Below are 24,433 nucleotides of genomic sequence, written 5' to 3'. Positions count from 1 at the left end.
ATAATATTACTAATACGCAACATATGTTCAGCAGAAATAAAACAAGTTTGTTTATAATTAGGAATTGATCTTTTAAATCTAGTAGCAAATATCTTTCTACAATAATCCAGGCGATCTTTTTAAAGCCCATCTTTCCATGTGTGCATGGATATTAACATTAAAATAAGGGTATGTTGTAATTAGAAGATCCCTTTATATGAGGCAAATATAAACCAATTACAATCTAGCATATACATATATTTTAAATTACACTTAAATTCTTCCGAAGGTTTGTGAAATGTCCTAAAATCTTATACATTTTTTGCGACAAGTTCCCAAAATATTTGTATTTAATTTTAATATTATTTCTTCCACAACGAAAAGTGTACTTACATATAAAAATTCAAATTATTTATAATTCGCAATAATCATTCGCCTTCTTATTCGTCGTATTTACGAGTATGTTGCTAATACGCAACATATGATCAGCAGAAATAAAACAATATTTTTCTATCCATAAAATTGATCTTTTAAATCTACTAACAAATTTCAATTTACTATAATCTAGGCAATCTTATTAAATCCCATCTATTCATGTGTGCATGGATTTTAACATTGAACATTAAAAATTTTATTTTTTTATATTGGAATCTCATCTCATACACTACAATCTTTTTCGCAACATTTTTAATATTATATTTTTTTTATTTGATATCATTTTTCCATTCACTACAAAAATTTTACTTACAAACTAAATTAACAAAATGTTCCTCCATCACCAAATGCGACACTTCTCCTCAGGATGTAATGGCGTTGAAGGCTTACATTTATAGATATCAGCAAATTCCATAAAATTACCCAAGACATTATTAACTCTTTCCTGGTGACTGGCATGTATACGTATGCTGGAACTACTGGCTCCCGATGCTCCACACCATGTCTGGGCAAAACTAAGGAAAAACAATTTCAAATCATCTTGATCAAATGAAGGACCCACCTCAGAATCCAAAAGGGTCTCTAAGGCCAAACGTAAACCTTCAGAATCGGCAATATTCTCATTTATGGTAGAATGACCATCACCATAACGTTCATTTAGATAACAATTGGATTTAACACCAAATTTGATAATGGCTTTGGGACCCCAGCCGTTATTGGTGTTGCCCGATTTGCCATAATTCATGCCATCATAATCGAATCCATGGAGAATCTCATGGGCCAACATATAAACAAAACCCCCGTAGATTTTGGCAGGTTTTAGACACCTGTCATATAAAGGGGGCCTTAAAATACCTATAGGCAATTCTATGGCATTTTTCTTTAAACGATAATAGGCATTTACATCCAAGGGTCCATAGGTTTGATCCAAATACAGCGAAGATAAAGATAAATTGGGATCTGTATTTATTTCGCCAATATCACTGACCATATGTGGAACCAATTGTTGGAGTTGAAGTTTATTCTTCAATTTTGTCAGGGTAATAAGGTTGAGATCATAGTTATCTTTCATTTCGGTTAACAATTCAGGACTCGAGTTCTTTTCCAATTTCGGTAATAGAAGACGCATATTTCTTATTTTCTCTATACTAAGATTTTTCGAATAGACATCTCTTTCAAAAACACTTGTGGAGTTAACCAATTTTTCAAATTGAATTTTGAGTTTTTCAAAAATTTTCTGCAAATGCTCTTCAGTATCCCGAAGAAATTCTTCACCATTGCCGTATTGGAGTCTTAGAAAAATTCTGGTTAATTCCGAAGGCATGAAACCATTCACCTGCATCAGGCATTTCTCCTTCTGCTTAAAATAACCGTCATCATCGTGAAGATTAACTTCGAAGTTTACCAAGAATTGAACCAGGAAATATTTGCCTATAGTATCCGTTTTACTTTGATCCAGGAAGCGAACCAATTTCCTTAGATATTCCTTATTGGCCACTATCAGCAATTTCTCTTCATATTTTTCGGGCAAAGTGAAATCTTGTAAAATTATTTGGAAATATTTCTTCAAATCCACTTGGGGTAATTCCAGAGACAAAGAGGCCAGGCTCTGGGGCTCCTTGAGCACCGTAGCATATTTGCTGTCGTCCAAAGCCAATAAAGATTTCTCAAAATTGATCACTTCATTGGCTATCAAATTCGATTGCCGTACCCTCAAGCCCAAATCCATCATAAGCATTTTCACATAACGCTGATATAGAAAGGCGGATTCCTCATCGAAGCTGGTATCCGATTGGCGAGCCTTTAATAGCTCAAAGGTAGGAGGCATAAGGTAGACAATCAATTGCTGGGAACTTTGCCAATTTGGTTGGATCATTGTTCGTATTAAGGCCTGAGCTCCATAGCGGCGCATATGACCGGCCACATGCTCCCAATTGAAATTCTTCTCTGGAGTGGCTGCATTTTTCGGCTGTAATATGGGCCAATAGGAGCTAAAATTACCCAAAACATCGGTATACAATCGTATGGATAACTCATCTTGAGCTCTAGAGCGTCGGGCCATATTGTCCAGACAAGATTTGTAAAATTGCACAACACTTTTCTCAGCCAAATCGGATGCTTCCACCTGAGCATGGCCCTGTTCGGCTTCATCGAAATGTTGCATAAGCAAATATTTATTGGAAGCTTTGACAGCGGTTAGAGTATCGGTGGGTTTTAGGAAACGCAAACGATGTGGTACACGCCAATTGCCACAGGCATATTCCCAATAATCATAGCAGGGCGCTTGGAGTATATCAATATAATCTTCGAATTGTTCCTTGGCCTTAAGCCAATATGAGGCATTGCAGGAGTGCTTTGGAGATGTCAAATCTGGAAGTGAGGTTGATGTCGCCACATCTTCTGCCTTTACTGCCACCAATGTGGTCGATAAACAAAGAAGAATTAGGAACATTATCGTAGACATCTATCACAGTTCAATTTTTGCTGAAACTCTTCTTATGTACGATTGGCGACAAAATGTCCCCATCTACATAGATTTTCTAATATAATCCGAACAACAGAACTCCCCAACGTTTTCAATCCTCTCACAAGTAAATCGTCATTTAAACTGATCTGAAAATCTTGGTATTCATGTTCAGCATTCATGGGTCTAGAGGTAAAATCTCTCCCAGTTTGATTTTGTTATTCTTCAGTTTACTGATAAGAACAGCCGTTTTTGAAAGCTTCTTTAGAATTTGCAATAAGTAATCCCCCAACATATTTGTCTGACTGCTGCTGCCTGCCTGGTGTAACCAATCAATTGATGAGCATTTCATTTTGCACTGTAATCATTTCCATAATTTTTATTAAAATTTAAAAACAATTGATAATGGGTTTTAAGAGAACCCTGTTTTCAACATCATCTCTTATCCGTTCTCTTCACATTTGGTTGGATTATTCACATGTTGGGTTTATTGGCTTGAGTTCAATCGCCCAATGAAAATATGTGACCGATTGTTTAGTGCTGATAAGGTGATGGTGACCAAGAAATGTGGGGATTTATTTTTAAGAGTTTATATTTTTGAATACCTTAATTGACAACCTTGAAAAAATTATGAAAGGAAAGCCAATATAGCTGCCGATCCGTGTGATGAGATAAATTTACCACATGAAATGTTATTCTACACACAAAGAAAATTTCCTTCAAATTGATGAGTCAATGACAATTTTTATTGGCATCATGAAAACTTTTCTTTAAGCCAATGTATGGATTCATTAATAATATGAAACATTTCCTTACTTCCTTATATTTCCATTCATTACATTACATTACTATAAAACTTTTCATTATAATAACGAAAAGTCTCATGGTATTTATGAAAGTTTTTCATTGTCTCAATTTTAATAACAAATTTTGTTAATAACACGAAGCTTTTTCAATCACGTTACAATCTAAAAAGGGGCCAACAATGGACATAGAAACATACAAAGAAAATATCATCATATTGGGTCAACGAATTTTTGTTATACCCTCCACCATAGGATGAGGGGTATATTAACTTTGTCATTCCGTTTGTAACACATCGAAATATTGATCTAAGACCCCATAAAGTATATATACTGGGTCGTGACGAAATTCTGAGTCTATCTGAGCATGTCCGTCCGTCCGTCCGTCCGTCCGTCCGTCTGTTGAAATCACGCTAACTTCCGAACGAAACAGGCTATCGACTTGAAACTTGGCACAAGTAGTTGTTATTGATGTAGGTCGGATGGTATTGCAAATGGGCCATATCGGTCCACTTTTACGTATAGCCCCCATATTTGGCTTGCGTGGCCTCTAAGAGAAGCAAATATCATCCGATCCGGCTGAAATTTGGTACATGGTGTTAGTATATGGTCTCTAACAACCATGCAAAAATTGGTCCACATCGGTCCATAATTATATATAGCCCCCATATAAACCGATCCCCCGATTTGGCTTTCGGAGCCTCTAAGAGAAACAAATTTCATCCGATCCGGCTGAAATTTGGTACATGGTGTTCGTATATGGTCTCTACCAACCATGCAAAAATTGATCCACATCGGTCCATAATTATATATAGCCTCCATATAAACCGATCCCCCGATTTGCCTTTCGGAGCCTCTAAGAGAAACAAATTTCATCCGATCCGGCTGAAATTTGGTACATGATGTTATTATATGGTCTCTAATGACCATGCAAAAATTGTATAATTATATATAGCCCCCATATAAACCGATCACCAGATTTGACCTCCGGATCCTCTTGGAAGACCAAAATTCATCTGATTCAGTTGAAATTTGGTACGTGATGTTAATATATGGCCTCAAACACCCATGCAAAAATTGGTCGATATCGGTCCATAATTATATATAGGCATAATTATATATAGACCGATCCCCATATAAACCGATCCCGAGATTTGGTTGTGGAGCTTCTTGGAGGAGCAAATTTCATCCGAGTGTGTTGAAATTTGTGGATGACAGTCTTTCGTAGAAGTTCCTACGCAATCCATGGTGGAGGGTACATAAGATTCGGCCTGGCCGAACTTACGGCCGTATATACTTGTTTTTTTTTTTTCATTGATATAACGAACATTTTTTATATAAAATATGAAAATGTTCGTAAATAATATGAATAGTTTCATAATTAAATAGAATAACCATTATATTAACGAATAATTTCATTGGGTTTATGAGATTCATTCATTAGTTCAATTTCAATGACAAATTTCGCTTTTTCTACCAAGACAGAATAAAGAGGATTTCAAGAATTCTCAATTTTAATGACAATATTTATTAACCGAACCAAGATTTTCTAGCAGTGTAGCGTAAATAAACGAGCCACTATAATGTAAGAATTGGAGCAATTATTGTCTTAGATATTCTTACACTTAAAAAAATCATAAAATTAAGCCAACCAAATTTATTTCATTGACCAAACATTTAGATAATGAAAGTTTTCATTAATACAATGAAAATTTTCGTAATTGTATAGACGAATCATTAAATTAAAGAAGAGTTTAATTGTATTTTTGAAAAATTTTCCTTGGCTCAATTAAATAATATAATAAAAAGAGAATTTTAATGACGGCTTTTGTTAATACCACCAAGTTTTTCTTGCAGTGTAGCATATAAAAAAGCCACCATAATACAAGGTTTTGGGGGTTTGCCCTAAACATATACAAGTTATTCCTACTGTTTAGTGTAGTTTTGAAAATATTGAATTAAACCTTGAATTAACATTGAATTTCTATTATAAACATAAATTAAAATGAATTTCCCTTTTTTTGACTAGTCGTTAATATGTAATAGATTAGAGTTTTAAGCTGTCATAATTTTAAGTAGCAACCCTGCTTTCTATTCGCTTCCCTCTTTCTTCTTTTCTGAAAAAAATACTTTGAATTCATCTGTCAAATTTAGTCTAAGGTTCCGGCCTCTTTCTTCATCCAGCCATCGACGGGATAACATCATCAATAAAATAGTATATCTCAACGAAATTTCTGTTGTCTCTCTCTCTCTCCTCTTACAAAACCGGCAAATCCCATGTAAGTATTCGTTGTGGGAAGGTAATAAATTAAATGACCCATTAGCCCAGGAGCCTAAGTTCCATCGTCCAAAGCATAATCTCGAGGAACCTTAGTTCCCCATTTTTCCACTCAACTTCTCATCTTGAGCTTTAGCTCTTATATTAAAACCCATAATATATTATTCACCTACCAAAAAATCATAAAGTTAAGTCAACTAAATTTATTTCATAGATATAACGACCATTTTTTTATTTATATAATGAAAATGTTCATTAATGGTATAAGATAAATCATTATTTTAACGAAGCATTTCATTATATTTATGAAATTGTTTCATTAGTTCCATTTCAATGACAAATTTCAGTTTTTATTCCAGTGTAATAAAGAGAGATCTGAGAATTCTCAAGTTTAATGGCAATATTTGTTAATACTATGAAGCTTTTCCTGTCAGTGTACAGTATAAAAAAAGAGTACAATGCAAGAGTTAGAGCAACTGTCGTGAACGACTTAGATATTCCTACACTAAAAGAAAATTTCATAAAATTAAGCCAAAGACATTTATTTCATTGCAGAAATGAACGTTTTTTATTTGAAAAATGAATAATATGAAATGTTTCATAACTAACTAGAAAAATCATTATATTAACGAAGAGTTCCATTGTGTTTAAGAAAATTTTCCTTGGCTCTATTTCAAAAACAAATTTTGCTACACTGTAAGAGTAGAGTAAATAGAATTCTGAGAGTTCTCAATTTTAATGAAAATTAATAGTATGAAGCTTTTTCTAGAAGTGTAGAATATAAAAAAAAGAGTCACTATAATTCAAGAGTTGGAGCAACTATGGTGGAAGCCTTAGATATTCTTACACTTACAGATACAAAAAAATTCATAAAATTAAGTCAACAAAATTTATTTCATTGTTACAACGATTTTGTTTTTATTTAGACAATGAAAATGTTCATTAATATTATGAACATTTTCGTATTTAGATAGATAAATCATTAAATTAAAGAAAAATTTCATTGTATTTATGCAAAATTGTCCTTTTCAAAAACAGATTTTGCTACACTGGTAGAGTAGAATAAAGAAAAATCTGAACATTCAAAAATTTTACGAAGTTTTACTCTGAGGATTTCTTAAATTCTTACTCCATTTTTTTTTAAATAGGAAATTTTCTCAAAAAAAAAAAAAAAGAATTATGCTTAATAAATTTTCTTGAACTTGTTGAAAAATATTATTTATTTCATAGCACATAATTTACGTTTATAGATTAGTTAAATAATTATAAAACAGACCAACATTTTATTTCTCCGGTAGCTTTAACTTTATTTTTCAGTTTATATTTTCTTGTACACCAATATTCCTTTTAACGTCAATTAATGTTTCTAAGTAACAACCGTGACTAACGAGCCACTCTCCACTCACTAATACATTATTTATTGAACAACTGCTGCTTGTCATTATTAGTCCGGAAAATCATATAAAATTTCTGATTTGAAGGAACATTTCCCTTATTCTGTTCTATATCATGATGATGAACATCTTAAAACTTATTATTATCAATTATTCTATGGAAGAACACTCCAAAGGATATATAAACATTATTTTAACTATAAAGTACACGTGTGATAAGAGGTCTACTTTGAAGCATGTACTTCTCAGAAACTTCTTACATAGAGAGAGATGGAATTTCTTCTTATTTGTTACATCCTAGAACGAACTTTCAATTGACTTTCCTAAGATCTTTGAGTACAATTCAAAACATCAAACAAAACCCCAATTCAACATTACGAATAAAAATAGTTGCCTATGGCAATGGAGGGACAACTATCTACCAAGTGAGCTTAGTAAAGAAAAAAAAAAGAACAACACTTTAAATAAACAAAGAAATTTATATCTTGTTCCTTCAAAGTACAGAATTATTTATTGAGATTATTTAAAAAATATAATATTCAATACTTTAATAAGGAACAATAGAAATTTGTGTAATTGTAGGTAATATACAGAAAAGGCCATCTTAGACTCATAGTATCTTAGTAGGTCCCATATCATTGAAATGAAAATTAAATTAGGACTGAATTCTTCTCTTGGTTTCCCAGGGAATTTTGGAGTATTATTTAGGTTAGGTTAGGTGGTAGCCTGATGTATCAGGCTCACTTAGACTATTCAATCCATTGTGATACCACATTGGTGAGCTTCTCTCTTATCACTGAGTGCTTCCCGATTCCATGTTAAGCTCAATGAGTATTATTTACATTTAATAATAATTATATATGTAAATACAATTCTTTATAAATCATTAAGCTAACAATCTCTATAACTATCTCCCTTTTCCCGTTGCGGAAGCATACACTTTTCAAGTAAATCAAACTAAAGACACACAAAAATCTGTTTTCCCCACCAATATCCTGTTGTTTTTTGGTGAGGTTTCCCTTTCATTATGTTGCAACAGCATTATACGCTAGTTATAATGTTCAGTTACCACAAAGCAGCTTAACTTCAAATCTTTTCAAATTTACAAAATCTCTTATAATCCTGTGGTATCGACAAAAACACGCACACAGATATATTATTTGGTTTAATTAGCCACACTGGAAATTAATTTAGCATGAAAATGTTATATTAGTATTGTGGCATAGAGAGTGTGAGAGAGAGAAAGGGAGAAAGTGGAGATTATCGAATCACTAGCTACCAACAAAACAGTGCTGTTGGTTATGCCTTTATCAATGATAGAAGGCATAAAACTTTTAATTTTATCTATTTTAATTCGATTTATTTTATTGTAAATTAATTTATTAAATAATTTGATTTTTGACCTCTTCTTATAATCCTTAAACTTAATACATGGTGGATGATATTTAAGGCAGGGGTAGAGAGAGAGAGAGAGAGAAAGAGAGCTACAAACAAATCAGATTTGTTTGTTGTGTCATTATAAAGGATAGATTTAATTTTATTTCATTTATTTTAATCTGGTATTATTTTTTTAGTTAAAATATAATTCGTTTTATTTTATTCCAAATACATTTATTAACAAATTTGATTTAATTTATTATATTTGCTTGCATAACATGAAGAAATGTGGTTCTTTATATTTATAACATATGCACTGAAAAAATATTGTCGTGAGGTCAAAGATTTCATGTCTTTAACATACGAATGCAAATTTTCTTAGCATAGAAGACACATTTGTCTAATATAAAGTTTTGTTTCCTTGTCCAAAAGTCGATAAACTTTTCAATGAAGTCGTATTGTCCTTATAATTAAGTGGTTTCACTTAACAATGGATATCATAACATGAAAGAAAAAATATTTGGGCTAAGGTCAACTGGACTTTAATAATTCAGAAAAATTCTTTAAATTTAATGAAATTGTCTTTAAATTTGTTGTCTTTTTGCATCTTGACTACAAAGCAAAAAATCGTTCAAATATAGGACGTTTTTTACTTGAAACATAGCATAATTTTTACTGGAATTCGAGTCTCAATTTGTAAAATAAAGTTGTTGTTAACTCGTTTTTAAAGGACTTTGATAGCATATGAAGAAAAAAAGGCTGAAAAAGCGAAAAATTAAAATTTGCTTCCGAGAAGTACACAAAACCCAAATTTAAAAGAGAATTGTGTCTTAAAAGTATCCTTACATGTATTCTCCGCTTCTTTGGCTCGGAATCAATACCCAAATTTTTAAAGTAAAGACAAAATCTTTGCTTTTTTTCAGTGTGAGACAGAGCAAAAGAGAACGACAGATAGAAAATTAGCGACGAACTCAATAGCTACAAACAGGGTTGTCATTTTGGTCCGATCGGAATTTGGTTGATTTCTGTCCATTTTCGTCAAATCGGTAATTTTTTCAAAAAATAAATATAGAAATAAAATTTTGGGAAAATTTTCTGTAAATAAAATTTTGACAAAACCTTCTATAGATATTAAATTTTAACAACATTTTCTATAGAAATAAAATTTGGACAAAATTTTGTACAGAAAAATTATATAGAAATAAAAAAATTTTATATAGAAATACAGTTTTCAAAAAATTTTCTATAGAAAAAAATTTGGACAAAATTTTCTATAGAAATAAAATTTAAAAAAAAAATTTCTATGGAAATAAAATTTTGACAAAATTTTCTACGGAAATAAAATTTTGACAAAACTTTCTATAGAAATAAAATTTTGACAAAATTTTGTATAGAAAAAAAAATTTAAAAAATTTTCTATAGAAATAAAATTTTGACAAAATTTTCTATAGAAATAAAATTATGACAAAATTTTCTATAGAAATCAAAATTTGACAAAATTTTCTATAGAAATAAAATGTTGTCACAATTGTCTATAGAAATATAATTTTGACAAAATTTTCTATAGAAATAAAATTTTGACAAAATTTTCTGTAGAAATAAAATTTTGACAAAATTTTCTATAGAAATAAAATTTTGACAAAATTTTCTATAGAAATAAAAGTTTAACAAAATTTTCTATAGAAATAAAATTTTGATAAAATTTTCTATAGAAATACAATTTTCAAACAATTTTCTATGGAAATAAAATTTTGACAAAATTTTCTATAGAAATAAAATTTCAAAAAAAAAAATCTATGGAAATAAAATTTTCAAACAATTTTTTTAGAAATAAAATTTTGACAAAATTTTCTATAGAAATAAAATTTTGACAAAATTTTCTATAGAAATAAAATCTTGACAAAATTTTCTATAAAAATAAAATTTTGACAGAATTTTCTGTAGAAATAAAATTTTGACAAAATTTTCTAGAGAAATAAAATTTTGACAAAATTTTCTATAGAAATAAAATTTTGACAAAATTTTCTATAGAATTAAAATTTTGACAAAATTTTCTATAGAAATAAAATTTTGACAAAATTTTGTATAGAAATAAAATTTTGACAAAATTTTCTATAGAAATAAAATTTTGACAAAATTTTGTATAGAAATAAAATTTTGACAAAATTTTCTATAGAAATAAAATTTTGACAAAATTTTCTATAGAAATAAAATTTTGACAAAATTTTCTATAGAAATAAAATTTTGACAAAATTTTCTATAGAAATAAAATTTTGACAAAATTTTCTATAGAAATAAAATTTTGACAAAATTTTCTATAGAAATAAACTTTTTACAAAATTTTCTATAAAAATAAAATTATGACAAAATTTTCTATAGAAATAAAAGTTTAACAAAATTTTCTATAGAAATAAAATTTTGTCAAAATTTTCTATAGAAATACAATTTTCAAACAATTTTCTATGGAAATAAAATTTTCAAACAATTTTCTATAGAAATAAAAGTTTAACAAAATTTTCTATAGAATAAACTGACCAAATTTTCTACGGAAATAAAATTTTGACAAAACTTGCTATAGAAATCAAAATTTTGACAAAACTTTCTATAGAAATAAAATTTTACAAATTTTCTATAGAAATACAATTTTGACAAAATTTCTATATAAATAAATAGAAATAAAAAATTCGAATAGAAATAAAATTTTGACAAAATTTTCTATGGAAGTAAAATTTTGGAAAAATTTTAACTTTTAAATGATATTAATTTAATTTGGAAAAATGGCCCGCTGGTACGAATTTTGGTTCAATTTTGGAAAAATGTTGGGCCAAAATAAAAATTCATTGTGGCAACGCTGGCTACATACAAAGCTGAGCTATTGGTTATGTCAATATCAATGACAGATAGTATGAACGATTTTATTCATATTATTTTAATATTATTTGCTTAACTTGAATATAATTTAATTTAAATAATTAGATTTTTGATCCATACATATGAACAACTATACCTCTTCATCCAATCCTTAGACCTAACTTTTGGCATTCCGATTTTTATATTATTAAAGGTTTTGTATAACACAGCCTTATGTGATTTAAATTCATGGTGAAGGATATATGAAGCAGAGAGAGAGAGAGAGAGAGAGAAAGAGAGGGAAAATTAACGAAACAATAGCTACAAATAAAGCCTTATTCGTGGTTATAAGGATTTTTGTTAGTCTTTACCAAAGAAAGAGATTTTTTATAGAAATATAATTTTGACAGAATTTTCTGTAGAAATAAAATTTTGACAAAATTTTCTAGAGAAATAAAATTTTGACAAAATTTTCTATAGAAATAAAATTTTGACAAAATTTTGTATAGAAATAAAATTTTGACAAAATTTTCTATAGAAATAAAATTTTGACAAAATTTTGTATAGAAATAAAATTTTGACAAAATTTTGTATAGAAATAAAATTTTGACAAAATTTTCTATAGAAATAAAATTTTGACAAAATTTTCTATAGAAATAAAATTTTGACAAAATTTTCTATAGAAATAAAATTTTGACAAAATTTTCTATAGAAATAAACTTTTTACAAAATTTTCTATAAAAATAAAATTATGACAAAATTTTCTATAGAAATAAAAGTTTAACAAAATTTTCTATAGAAATAAAATTTTGTCAAAATTTTCTATAGAAATACAATTTTCAAACAATTTTCTATGGAAATAAAATTTTCAAACAATTTTCTATAGAAATAAAAGTTTAACAAAATTTTCTATAGAATAAACTTTTGACCAAATTTTCTACGGAAATAAAATTTTGACAAAACTTGCTATAGAAATCAAAATTTTGACAAAACTTTCTATAGAAATAAAATTTTACAAATTTTCTATAGAAATACAATTTTGACAAAATTTCTATATAAATAAATAGAAATAAAAAATTCGAATAGAAATAAAATTTTGACAAAATTTTCTATGGAAGTAAAATTTTGGAAAAATTTTAACTTTTAAATGATATTAATTTAATTTGGAAAAATGGCCCGCTGGTACGAATTTTGGTTCAATTTTGGAAAAATGTTGGGCCAAAATAAAAATTCATTGTGGCAACGCTGGCTACATACAAAGCTGAGCTATTGGTTATGTCAATATCAATGACAGATAGTATGAACGATTTTATTCATATTATTTTAATATTATTTGCTTAACTTGAATATAATTAAATTTAAATAATTAGATTTTTGATCCATACATATGAACAACTATATCTCTTCATCCAATCCTTAGACCTAACTTTTGGCATTCCGATTTTTATATTATTAAAGGTTTTGTATAACACAGCCTTATGTGATTCAAATTCATGGTGAAGGATATATGAAGCAGAGAGAGAGAGAGAGAAAGAGAGGGAAAATTAACGAAACAATAGCTACAAATAAAGCCTTATTCGTGGTTATAAGGATTTTTGTTAGTCTTTACCAAAGAAAGAGATTTTTCATATAAATTAATTGAAATTCTCATTTTTTTTACTCTAATTTAATTTTTTATTCATTAATTTATTTATTTTAGTTTTTCCATACTACTAAGATGCTACCAAAATGTGTGCCTTTTTCATCTCCGTCAACTTACTTCATCTTATTCCGATCTTTAGGGTATTAAACATTTCTAAATCAAAATCCTTGGTAGAGGATATATCAGCTTCGGCTTGGCCTACTGTAGTTATCACAACCAAATTTGCTTTTGTTGTACTATTACCATAGCCTCATTGTAAAAAAACTAGAAAGTGTTTAGTTACAAGTACCACAAACAAATTATTCTCATAATTACTAACATAAACCACAAAAACGTTTTTATACAACAACTAGTTTTTTTGTGGGGTTTTTGTAACTCTCGTAGCCCTTTTTTGTTGAAGGTTTTCAACTAAATGTTGGATTAGGACAAAAGCATATGGAAATACCAGTTTTTCACTTTTATCGCCTTCCTGAAACAACAGAAAAAGCTAAATGTGGTGCTAAATTCTTTTCATAAAATTTGCCCTAGTTTAGTATTTAATTGGCTATTTAATTAAAAACGCTAAACAAATAGCCAACAATAGTTTTTGTTGTTTTTATTTTGTTACTTCTTCTTCTAGCTAGCCATTAAATGTGGGAGGGCAGTCATAGTAGGTCCCTAATTTCTCTCCATTGGTTTCTTTGTTGTAAACCAGCAGGTTTTAAACAAAATGTTGCTCCATTAAACAAAACTTTCAAACATAACAAAGGTATAGCAATACGACATAGAATAGAAAGTCAGCGGAAGCCTATAACGCTTCCATATAGGAATGAACGTTTCATCCTGTTTCCGGTATACAGTAAAACCTTTGAAAAGTGTACAGCCATAGTCACCTCAATAGTTCGATTTTACGAACTATATTTGCCAACCAAAGGGAAATAAATTTTCCATAGATGTTGCGAATTGCTTTAATTTTTTAATTGATTATGTGCTTTATTTTTCTTATTGTTTTAATTGATTATGTTTTAGCTGAGAATTAATTGTAATTGTAATTTTTTAAAAGTAATGCCGCTGTTATCATTGTTGCCTTAGTTTGAGTGGTTGTTTATTGTGTTTGTTGTTGGCTTTTGTAATTGTGCTGATATGAGAGCAGAGAACTTAGTTTTGAAGAGAGTGAGTTAAAGCAATGACAATACTATGTTAGGTTTTTGGAGTTGTGCTGCTATGAGAAAAAGAGCTGGAGAGTCACTTTGATTTGAAGAGAAAAAGAGAGAGAGTTAAAGCAATACAACATTAGCTTAGTATTTCTTATAACCGAACAATGATTACAAAAGGTGGCGAAAGGGAGAGTGGAGTGGGATAGTTTGGATGAATTTAAATCTTAAAATGATCAGGTAGCAATATTATAAAATTATTGCTAATAATTATAGTTGTAATAAAAAATATTTCTGTAAAGAATATGTAGATATATAAATCACTATTATACGCATTCAAAGCTGTAATAGGAATGTTATATGGGTATGATATATAGGTTTGCTGCAACAAGGTTATGTTGTGGCTGATGACAAAATGCGTTTGAAAAGAGAAAGAGAGAAAATTAAAGCAATATAACAATAACGCATTTAACACTAGCTTGGGCATTATTTACAATCGTAAATATTTCATAATAAAGAGATAAAGTAGATAAAAATTGGTGCAAGATCTGGCGTTAAAGCTGTAATAGGGATGCCATATGGGGATATACCAGGTATACCGGTATGAAGTTAGCTACAAGGTACAAAAGTCTCGAACATTCGTTATGAACGAGCCCTTATTTTTTTCGTATGTTTGCTATGACATCTGCGAAAAATATTTAGAATAACATACATGAACTCACTGAACATACAACATCATATTTTATTCATCGTGTCGAATGTCGAATTTTGTACCAGAAAGTGATGATTTGCGGAAAGCATTAATTTTAAATAAATCTAAATTTAATACTGCAGAGTCGCATCGAGTGCTTGTCGAAGCATATGGTGATCATGCTCTATCAGAAGCAAGATGCAAAAGATGGTTTCAACGTTTCATTTTTTGATGTGAGAAATGAAGAACGTGGAAGACAACCAAAACAGTTTGAAGACGCCGAATTGGATGGAGATGACAGTGTGAGTCAAAAGGAAATGACAGCAATGTTAAATGTTGTACAACAAATAATTTCTGACAGTTTAAAAGCTATGGGAAAGATTCAAATGTGTGGCACCCATTTGTCACATGAATCATTTCATACCGATATACCGTATAAGATACCAGTAACAGGGTTATATTGGCTGGTGGCAAGTCACTTGACTAGGGGCGATTATAATAAAAATAAATAAGATATAAAATAAAGCAAATATACATAATTCAACCAAATTGGAAGCTTGTTTTAATAAAATTAATGAGTGTAATTACGTTCACGCTTCTCCTTGGTCAGAGGGCAATACTAAACCAGTCAACATTCCTTGTAGGACACATTTTCATTTTCCATTATTCGGGGAATTTTCACCCAAAAATTCCACAACTAAACAAGAACCACTTATGTAAACCTCATTCGTTTTGTTTTTCACTAAGTGAGTAATTATTTCATTGTAATTTTACACTTGCAGTGCTTTGAGAACAGAAAATGTGGATTTATGCCACTCACACATTTACACAAAACTTTTGACAAACACAATTCAAATGAAGTTAAACAAGGTCATATGAGATGCGTACTTATTAAAGAGATGTTTTTGTTTCTCTCTTCTTTCCAGCCAAATACGTGAAGGCATTATACGATGCATTCTAGCCACCGATATGGCTCGTCATAATGAGATATTAACCCAATTTAAGGAGGTTACGCCAATCTTTGATTATTCCAATCGAGCCCATATTAACTTGGTATGTATAAGGAAACATGGGAATAAGCAAATCGATAGGGACATCTGGTGGGAATAAATAAAACTCCTATCAATACGATCTTAAAAAATTATATATTCATTGAGTTTATAGTACTTAAAACTTAATGTTACCTTCACCTCTCCCTCTCTGGGAAACTTTCCCTAAGAATTAATGCAAATTTTTATTTTCCACCTCTTTTTGTATTCCCTTAGCTTTGTATGATCCTTATTAAAGTAGCCGATATTTCCAATGAAGCTCGACCCATGGATGTAGCTGAACCTTGGCTGGATCGTCTTCTGCAGGAATTCTTTGCCCAGAGTGCAGCCGAAAAGACCGAAGGTCTACCGGTGACTCCTTTCATGGATCCCGATAAAGTCAGTCGAACTGGCTCACAAGTACGTTTCATTGGTCTAGTCATTTTACCCTTGTTCGAGGCATTGGGAGATCTGGTGCCAGAAGTCATAGACATGATTATAGTTCCTGTACGTGTAGCTTTGGATTATTACAAGTAAGGGCAATAAGATTTCCTGAAACAGTTTGTTTGATTCTCCTTATCGTTCCAGACGTTTAAATGATGCTCAAAATAAATGCCGTAAGTCTTTGGCCGATAGTATTTCGGCTGCTGCTTCGGAAAATACCAGTGGTGGTTCAGATGCCAATGCTGGCTCATCAAGTACGGCTGGTGTTTCGCCAGGTGTTGGTGGCGGTGGTAGTAATATCGGTGCTGCAGGCAGTGGTACGGGTAACTCTGGCGGCAGTATTTCACCCCAAATGCCCCGTTCCCAGTCCGGCATTAGTGTGAAGTCCCGCCGGAGTATACCCTCCCAGAAATCGGCCTCCCGAACTTCGGTTGATGAACCGGGAGGCATGCCAGCTGAATTACATGATTTACCCGAAGGAAGTGAAAGTGGTGATTCGGAAACAGCCACTGAAGTTGATGTGAGTGTTCGTCTTAGAGTCTCCCCTAAATTCCCATAATTCATACTTCTAATCGAATCTCTTTCATTTTAGGTGGCCGAGAAAACCTCCAAGTTTAAGGTGGATACCGAAGGCACTAGCAATCGTTCGAAATCTTCGCATTCTGCCTCACGCAAATCATCTCGTGAGAAACGCCCCTCCATGATTGGTGAAATGTGCAGCAGTGGTAGTGGCCAACGTATACGCAACTCCTATGGCAATATCCATGGCTATCATTCCAATCGCAGTCACTTTGGCTCCAATCGGGCCGTTAGCCTAGATCAGTATAGCACCAATAATCGCCGTCTCTCCGATGGCCTGCAACAGGTCATCTCGGACAGCAATGTTTTCTATAATCGTCACAATCGCGGTAGCCTTGAGGCTTCAACGGTGAATTGCCGCCTAGTCGAGGATATGAATATGAATGCCACGGGTATTGTTACCGTTTCACACACTTCAGCTGCTGTCTCGGGAGGTGCTGGTGGCAGAGTGGGAGCTGGCAGCGGTTCCCTGCAACTGAACACTTCTCAAATTGTGCCAAATAATGACGGTGCCACTTCCAATGCGGGTACTTCGACCAATATTTCAACAACTACTTCAAATACCACTGCCTCTTCTGCAGCCACGCAACAACAGAATATCATGTGTATCTCAAGATTCTCCAATGGAAACATATCGCCCACACAGCTGCAACAGCCCCAAAGACATCATTGTTGTGCGGCCGCAGCGGCCGCGGCAGCTGCAGCAGCAGTTGCAGCCAATAATGGACAAAACGGCTTGACAGGTGTTGGAGGTAGCGGTAGTGCAGAAACTCAGACGGCTTCCAAGAATTCCTGGAAGGCCCGCCTCAAACAGTTCTCCGATTACTTTAGCTTCTCGTTCGATAAAAGCTCAAAGCGTTTTAGCAGTACTCGAAGCAGTCCTTGTTCAGTGCGTAATAATAATGGGGCCCAAGATAGTGGGATAGACCGGGGTGGTGCTGCCACATACATTGATCCTCTAACGGGAAAGCCCACGGCCATGTGTTGTACCATCTCGAATAGTCTGCAGTCTCCGGGTCTGAGGCAGAAACATATTTCCCACCAACACGATTTGATGACATCGGGTCGTCATCGAGCCTATAGCCTCGATGTTCCCTGTAATCGTAGTAATCCACGTTACAGCAGCAGCAGTGGAGGAGGTGGAGACAGTAGTCGCAAGTCATCGCGGCACGATGGAACCGTCACCGGGGATGAGAATAATAGCAACAATACGCTTCACAGTAGCAGCGGAGCTGGTAGTGATATGCCCACCTGTATGCCCCCACCCATACGCATTGGTAGTGTCGATGCCAGCGATACAATACTCATAACCACCGGGATCCTGCCCAATGCTTTGCCACCCGCCAGTTTGGGAGAAGCCGAGCCGAGTTTGAGCATTGATTTGGGTATGCCAAGCAACTCATCGTCGGCCGATCCACCGAAAATATGACAACGTGGTAGCTCAGAGACGACCACCAACTCCTCGAATGGAGCCTTTGCAGCCTTGCTGCAACAGCAACAGCAAATGGATGGGAATCGCCAGACAGCAGCATCGGCGGCCGTGCAAACGTCCAGCTGCAATGTATCATCCTCCATGTCGATGACGGTGTGGTCGGCTTTGGGCCAGCGTCTAAGTGCTTTGGTCTGTCATTGTTGTGAGCGGAAATTGCCAGAGCCGGAAAATGTGTAAAATGAAAAGAGCATAAGAAAGAGAGAGAGAGAGAGCGAGAGTAGGAGATACATACATATTCATTAATGCTAATACACTTAAACAAATTATTGATAGACAAAACAACTAAACCCCAAGAAGATCATTCAGGTGCATTGATTTTCGCCAAGAATTTTTTAGTCCTAATTATTGTAAACAAACAAACAAAAACACAACAAAAACTTTACTTATAAATCCTTTAAAAGTGTCTATGTATCTTGTATGTATCCGTTTGTGTGGCTACTTGAGTGTGTATGTATGTATGTGTGCGTGTATCTGTATTTGTGTGTGTATGAGTTTGTTTTGCTACATTGTTTATTGTAAATATTTTTTTCGACTGTCGCTATCATTTTCTGTAAAAAAAGCATAGAACCTCCATTTTAAGGTCCCCCTCACATAGATTTTAGATGAATCGTAACCTCTGATTAGATCTAAGTCTAAACTCCTATACAAACCAACAAAAAAACTGAACAAACCAAAACATTATTAAAATCATACTATAGGGAAAATGCAAAAAAGAATATTTGGGGAAATTGTTACATAATTTCTTTTTCGTTTTTAAGTCATATGAAACATAAAGAAAATATCCATAAAAAAATTTAATCAATTCTCTTTTCCATTGAAATTGAATGGCAAATATATTTACTAGAATTGTTCTCAATCCTAGATATCAACAGATATCGGAATAAAATAGGAAACATAAAGAAAATATCCATAAAAAAATTTAATCAATTCTCTTTTCCATTGAAATTGAATGGCAAAAATATTTACTAGAATTGTTCTCAATCCTAGATATCAACAGATATCGGAATAAAATATGAACATCCAGTGTTAGTTATCAAATATTGCTACTTTGAATTACCCTGTAACACTATTGTGAATTCATTTTTATATTTTATGCTATACCATAAACTGCACGCCTCAACTCAATTCACAGGACGTCTCATATCCATTCACAATTATTTCATTTATTTTCCGTGCGTAGTCGTTGCACTCAAGTGCTCAGTCAAGTGACTCAATTTCATTTTGGAGAACGAGAATTGCCCTACAAATCAGTCAGAAATAGATATACAGCATTTTTATTAGTTTACAAAATCTGGGGTTTTTTAGTTTGTCTGCACACAGTAGACTTTTTCCTCTCACTCTTTCCTCTGCAAATGAGTGAGTTTTTATATCAATTAACTGTACAATATTGCTACTTTGTTACACTATTGTGAATTAAATTTGTTACCTTAACCTATACCATAGATCAAGAAATCTATAGACGTCTCAGTTAATTCACAGTGTTGTTTTTCGTCTGCTCAATATACCCTTTTCATTGTATATATTGGGGCTGTTTTCTTTTAGCACTGGATGCAACATTTGTATGGGCTATCCAGAACATCGTTGCACTGAACATCTCATCAGTGCAAGTCGCGCCGATGTTGCCTGAATGTATTTTGATAAAGTGACGCTTCTTCGATTCACAATAGCAATTTATTGTGACTAATTTATCGAAAAACATGAAATTCAAAGTGAGACAACGCCATAAATAATTGCAGCAGTAAATATTTATTACTAATTGGAGCATTTCATATATTAAAAATGCAAAATTTCACTTCTTTTTTTGTGTGATTGTCTTTAAACAGCTGATGACAGTGTTGCATATTTTGGGAAATGTCCTGGATAAACGAGTGCTCTGTTTTCTTTTAGTCCTTCAAGGCTTAGGATATCCAGTGCTAAAAGAAAACAGCCCTATTAACTTATTTGCATAGCAATTTTTGTTCTCCAAAATGGAATTGAGTGAATCATGGGCGCAATTCACAAAATCATTGTGAATTGACTTGAGACATCTATAAATTCCTTAGTCTATGCCTATAGAATAAGGAATTTAGCACTAGTCATTTAAAAAAAGGGATTGTTACTTTTCGTTTATAGAATTGTCTGCATAAAAAGATCTATGGCGTGTTGCCGTTCCAATTCAAGTTTTTGTTTTGTTTTTTTTTTTTTTTTTTTTTAGTTTTTTAGTTAAACTCTTCAAAAAATGTTAAGTTTATTAGTCGCAGTTGAAGATTCGACTTGGAGTTGTTTACAAAAAGACGATTTTTGTATTCCTAATTCTGTTGTTCAGAGACAAACCGATGTCTGACCTTTGAATTTTCTTTGGATCAACAACTGTGACTTAAGCCGTAAAAAATAAAATCGGAAAAATCAGAGAGAAAATATTGGTGTTAATCTATATATGATCTATAATATGAATATGATACCGCATGGTAATATTCTAATGACATACTTACGGGCATTTGCGTGTTTGACTACGTTTGACTTCATCCGGTTAAGATTAACTGAAAAAAAAATGCATCAATTAATTTTCTGAGTGGCATATGAATATATAGACAAGATGACAAACATCAATTTAGAATATATAAAGTATAATATTTGCTATTTGTTCTTTCCTTTTTCATTGCATTAATAATTCACAATGGTATGCTATTGTGATTCGATAAATTCTAATTTGAGAGAAATTCTTTAAATCTTAGACAAAGTGTTTGCTTAAGCACTTATGCTAGACTACGCTTGTACCAATAATCATAGTGATAACCCCAAATTAAATCATCTGCATTAATTTAATAGGCAAAATTTATGGTGAATGCCTTCTTTAAAATATTGGATCTAAATTACTGGGCTCAACATTTCATGTAAATGAGAATTAAATTATTTTTTCTCTTACAAAGCAAAATACCACAATTATAATGATCATTATATACACGAGCATTTTTTTTGTTTTAATTAAGCTACATATATTTTAAGTTTTAATTAAGCATACAAATATTTATCCTAGTTTAAATTAGAAAAAAGAGAACAATTAATGGCATTGTTTTTATTAGAAATACACATCTACTATAATTTGTTGCTATAATGATAATTTTGTTCATGTCTATATATTTTAACATACTATACACATCACATTTGTAAAAGTATTTTTTCTTTGTCATCTATTTACATTATTATTATTGTTTTTCAATAAATAAAGAAAAGAAAATTGTAAAACACACACAAAAATGCGGTTGATATATTTTTTATTATTATTTTTTTATATAAATATGATTAGTAATTTTTTGTAGTACATCACTAAAGGTTTACATTTTACCATTCACAATAGCTCTTTAGTAGCTACTATGCCAAGATGAGTTTTACACTCAATTGACTCAGTCTTTTTGGAAAACGAGAATCCCTTATAAATCAGTCAATTTGCATTATAAAATGTTTGGTTGTAGAATTTTTTATATTCTTTTACCAAACATGCTATTTTTTAAGAGATAATTCATGAAAAAAATTTAACCGAATTTAATAATTCGTTGGAAGATCTTCCATAAAAATTTTTTCAACATTTTATTTCTAGAGCAAATTGTGTCAACATTTTATTTCTATAGAAAATTTTGTCAAAATTTTAGTTCTATATAAAATTTGATCAAAATTTTAATTTCTATAGAAAATTTTGTCAAAACTTCATTTCTTTAGAAAATTTTGGCAAAATTTTATTTCTATAGAAAAATTTGTCAACATTTTATATCTATAAAAATTTTGTCAAAATTTTATATCTATAAAAATTTTGTTAAAATTTTAATCTATAAAAATTTTGTCAAAATTTTATTTCTGTAGTAAATTTTGTCAAAATTTTATATCTATAAAAATTTCGTTAAAATTGTATATCTATAGAAAATTTTGTCAAAATTTTATTTCTTTAATAAATTTTGTCAAAATTTTATTTCTTTAGTAAATTTTGTCAAAATTTTATTTCTATAGAAAATTTTGTCAAAATTTTATTTCTATAGAAAATTTTTTTTAACATTTTATTTTTATAGGAATTTTTGTTATTTCTATGAAAATATTGTCAAAATTTTATTTCTATAGAAAATTTGATCAAAATGTTATTCCTATTGAGAATTTCGTCAACATTTTATTTGTATAGAAAGTTTACATATTTGCTTCAAAAAAATTCTTTGCAACTATAAAACATGAGTTGAAGTTAGATTATAAATAAAAAAATACTTATATTTCATGTTAGCCTGATACCGAAACAGGCAATTGACGTCCAAATGCATTATATCTAATTGTACAATTATTTTTCGAGCTTTATGGACAGATATAGATTAAGGAACATGGTTATTAGAGCCATTGAAAAGAAAACGCCAGATACAAATCTAGCTTTCTAAAAACAATTATAAGGACCTTCCAATTTTTTGATACCATTTTGGTAGTACTCCTTCGGTTTTGCCTCAAAATAGGCCTCAGTTTCGATCACCTCTTCATTGCAGCCAAAGTTTTTCCCTGCGAGAATACGATGGGTGGGGAAGCAATTCGAAGCCCAATCTTATTTTTATTTCGTTTTGTTACATAGTAATGCAACAACACGAAATTTATTTTTAGAAAGAATTGACCACTTAGGTGAATTCTAACAAATTAGCTTTCTAAAAATAAATTTCGTGTTGTTGCATTACTATGTAACAAAACGAAATAAAAAAATAAGATTAAGGGACTTGTAAGTTATATGAAAAGATGATGTACAGTGGGAGAAAAGATGATTCAATTTGTAAGAGGAAAATTCCCAAATGTCTTCTCCATAAGGAGTTAGCATGAAGGGCCCAAAATTGAATTATCTCTCTTAGCCAGATCTATACTAAAGGCTGTGGAAAGGTTCATTCGCCCAAACCGAAACATGTACAGTCCAGGCGTGTATAGATTTGTATCTGGCGTTTTCTTTTCAATGGCTCCAATAACCATGTTCCTTAATCTATATCTGTCCATAAAGCTCGAAAAATAATTGTATAATTAAAAATACTTTTTTGTCTACCCAATAATTTCCTTCGTCCTAGATGATAATTGTGCATTGAGGCAGTATATTTCGCCAACCGGCTTTCCAGCAATATGTTTCCAATATCTTTTCTAAATGTTCCAGTGTGGACTTTGTCCAATGGTCCCTGCTGCCGATTTCCTATCTAAAACTTGGCTAATTTTTGGTTCGGTACCGAAATGCTTAAAATTTTCCTCTAACACCCATATAACATGTTGGCTAATAAGTCCCCGGTCTAACAAAGAAAAACACATTTTTTTTGGTCAAAATTCGTTTTTATTATTGAACATAGTTCCCTTCAAGAGTGATACAACAATTATAAGGACCTTCCAATTTTTTGATACCATTTTGGTAGTACTCGTTCGGTTTTGCCTCAAAATAGGCCTGAGTTTCGATCACCTCTTCATTGCAGCCAAAGTTTTTCCCTGCGAGAATACGATGGGTGTGGAAGCAATTCGAAGTAGAGGTGTGCACGTGACACGAAATTATCGTGACTCACGAACATTTTCGTGATTCGTGCGTGAGTCACGCTCATGAAAACAGCGTGAGTGTGCGTGAGCGTGATTAACAAACCAAAATGTCGTGCGTGAGCGTGAGTCACGAAAATAGTATCTTCGTGATTGTGCGTGAGTAACGAATTACACTCACGAAAATATTCCTGCTCACCAACATAAAACGCTTAAGAGTTAAATTCAATTACAATTTTAGTGACACCTGGGATGTTAAGAGTTTAATAACACTCTCGATTTTAATAATGCACATGTTTTCCGACACTTCGGTAAGGTGAATTACTCAAAAAATTGTTCGTGAGTCAC

General features: G+C 31.6%; 2 protein-coding genes across 2 annotated transcripts in view; one reads left to right on the top strand and one right to left on the bottom strand.

Annotated features, from left to right (window-relative positions):
- Pde9 (phosphodiesterase 9) overlaps positions 1-21,826 on the top strand; it is a 369,167-nt gene extending 347,341 nt beyond the window's left edge. The window contains exons 9-12 of the mRNA XM_075299122.1: positions 15,973-16,099; positions 16,312-16,607; positions 16,663-17,038; positions 17,111-21,826. Coding sequence (XP_075155237.1) covers positions 15,973-16,099; positions 16,312-16,607; positions 16,663-17,038; positions 17,111-18,526 — 2,215 coding nt within the window. The 3' untranslated portion in view covers positions 18,527-21,826. The remainder of the gene's footprint in view (positions 1-15,972; positions 16,100-16,311; positions 16,608-16,662; positions 17,039-17,110) is intronic.
- On the bottom strand, positions 587-3,022 carry Nep6 (Neprilysin 6). Its single transcript, XM_075299668.1, has one exon. It carries the CDS (start codon positions 2,876-2,878, stop codon positions 755-757), a length of 2,124 nt encoding a protein of 707 aa, XP_075155783.1. The 5' UTR covers positions 2,879-3,022; the 3' UTR covers positions 587-754.
- Positions 21,827-24,433: the final 2,607 nt, after the last annotated feature.

The sequence above is a fragment of the Haematobia irritans genome, chromosome 3 (genome assembly GCF_050003625.1).
Source record: "Haematobia irritans isolate KBUSLIRL chromosome 3, ASM5000362v1, whole genome shotgun sequence".
Lineage (NCBI taxonomy): Eukaryota > Metazoa > Arthropoda > Insecta > Diptera > Muscidae > Haematobia > Haematobia irritans.
The sequence above is the reverse complement of the archived record's forward strand: the minus strand, read 5'-3'. Positions and strand labels throughout refer to the sequence as shown.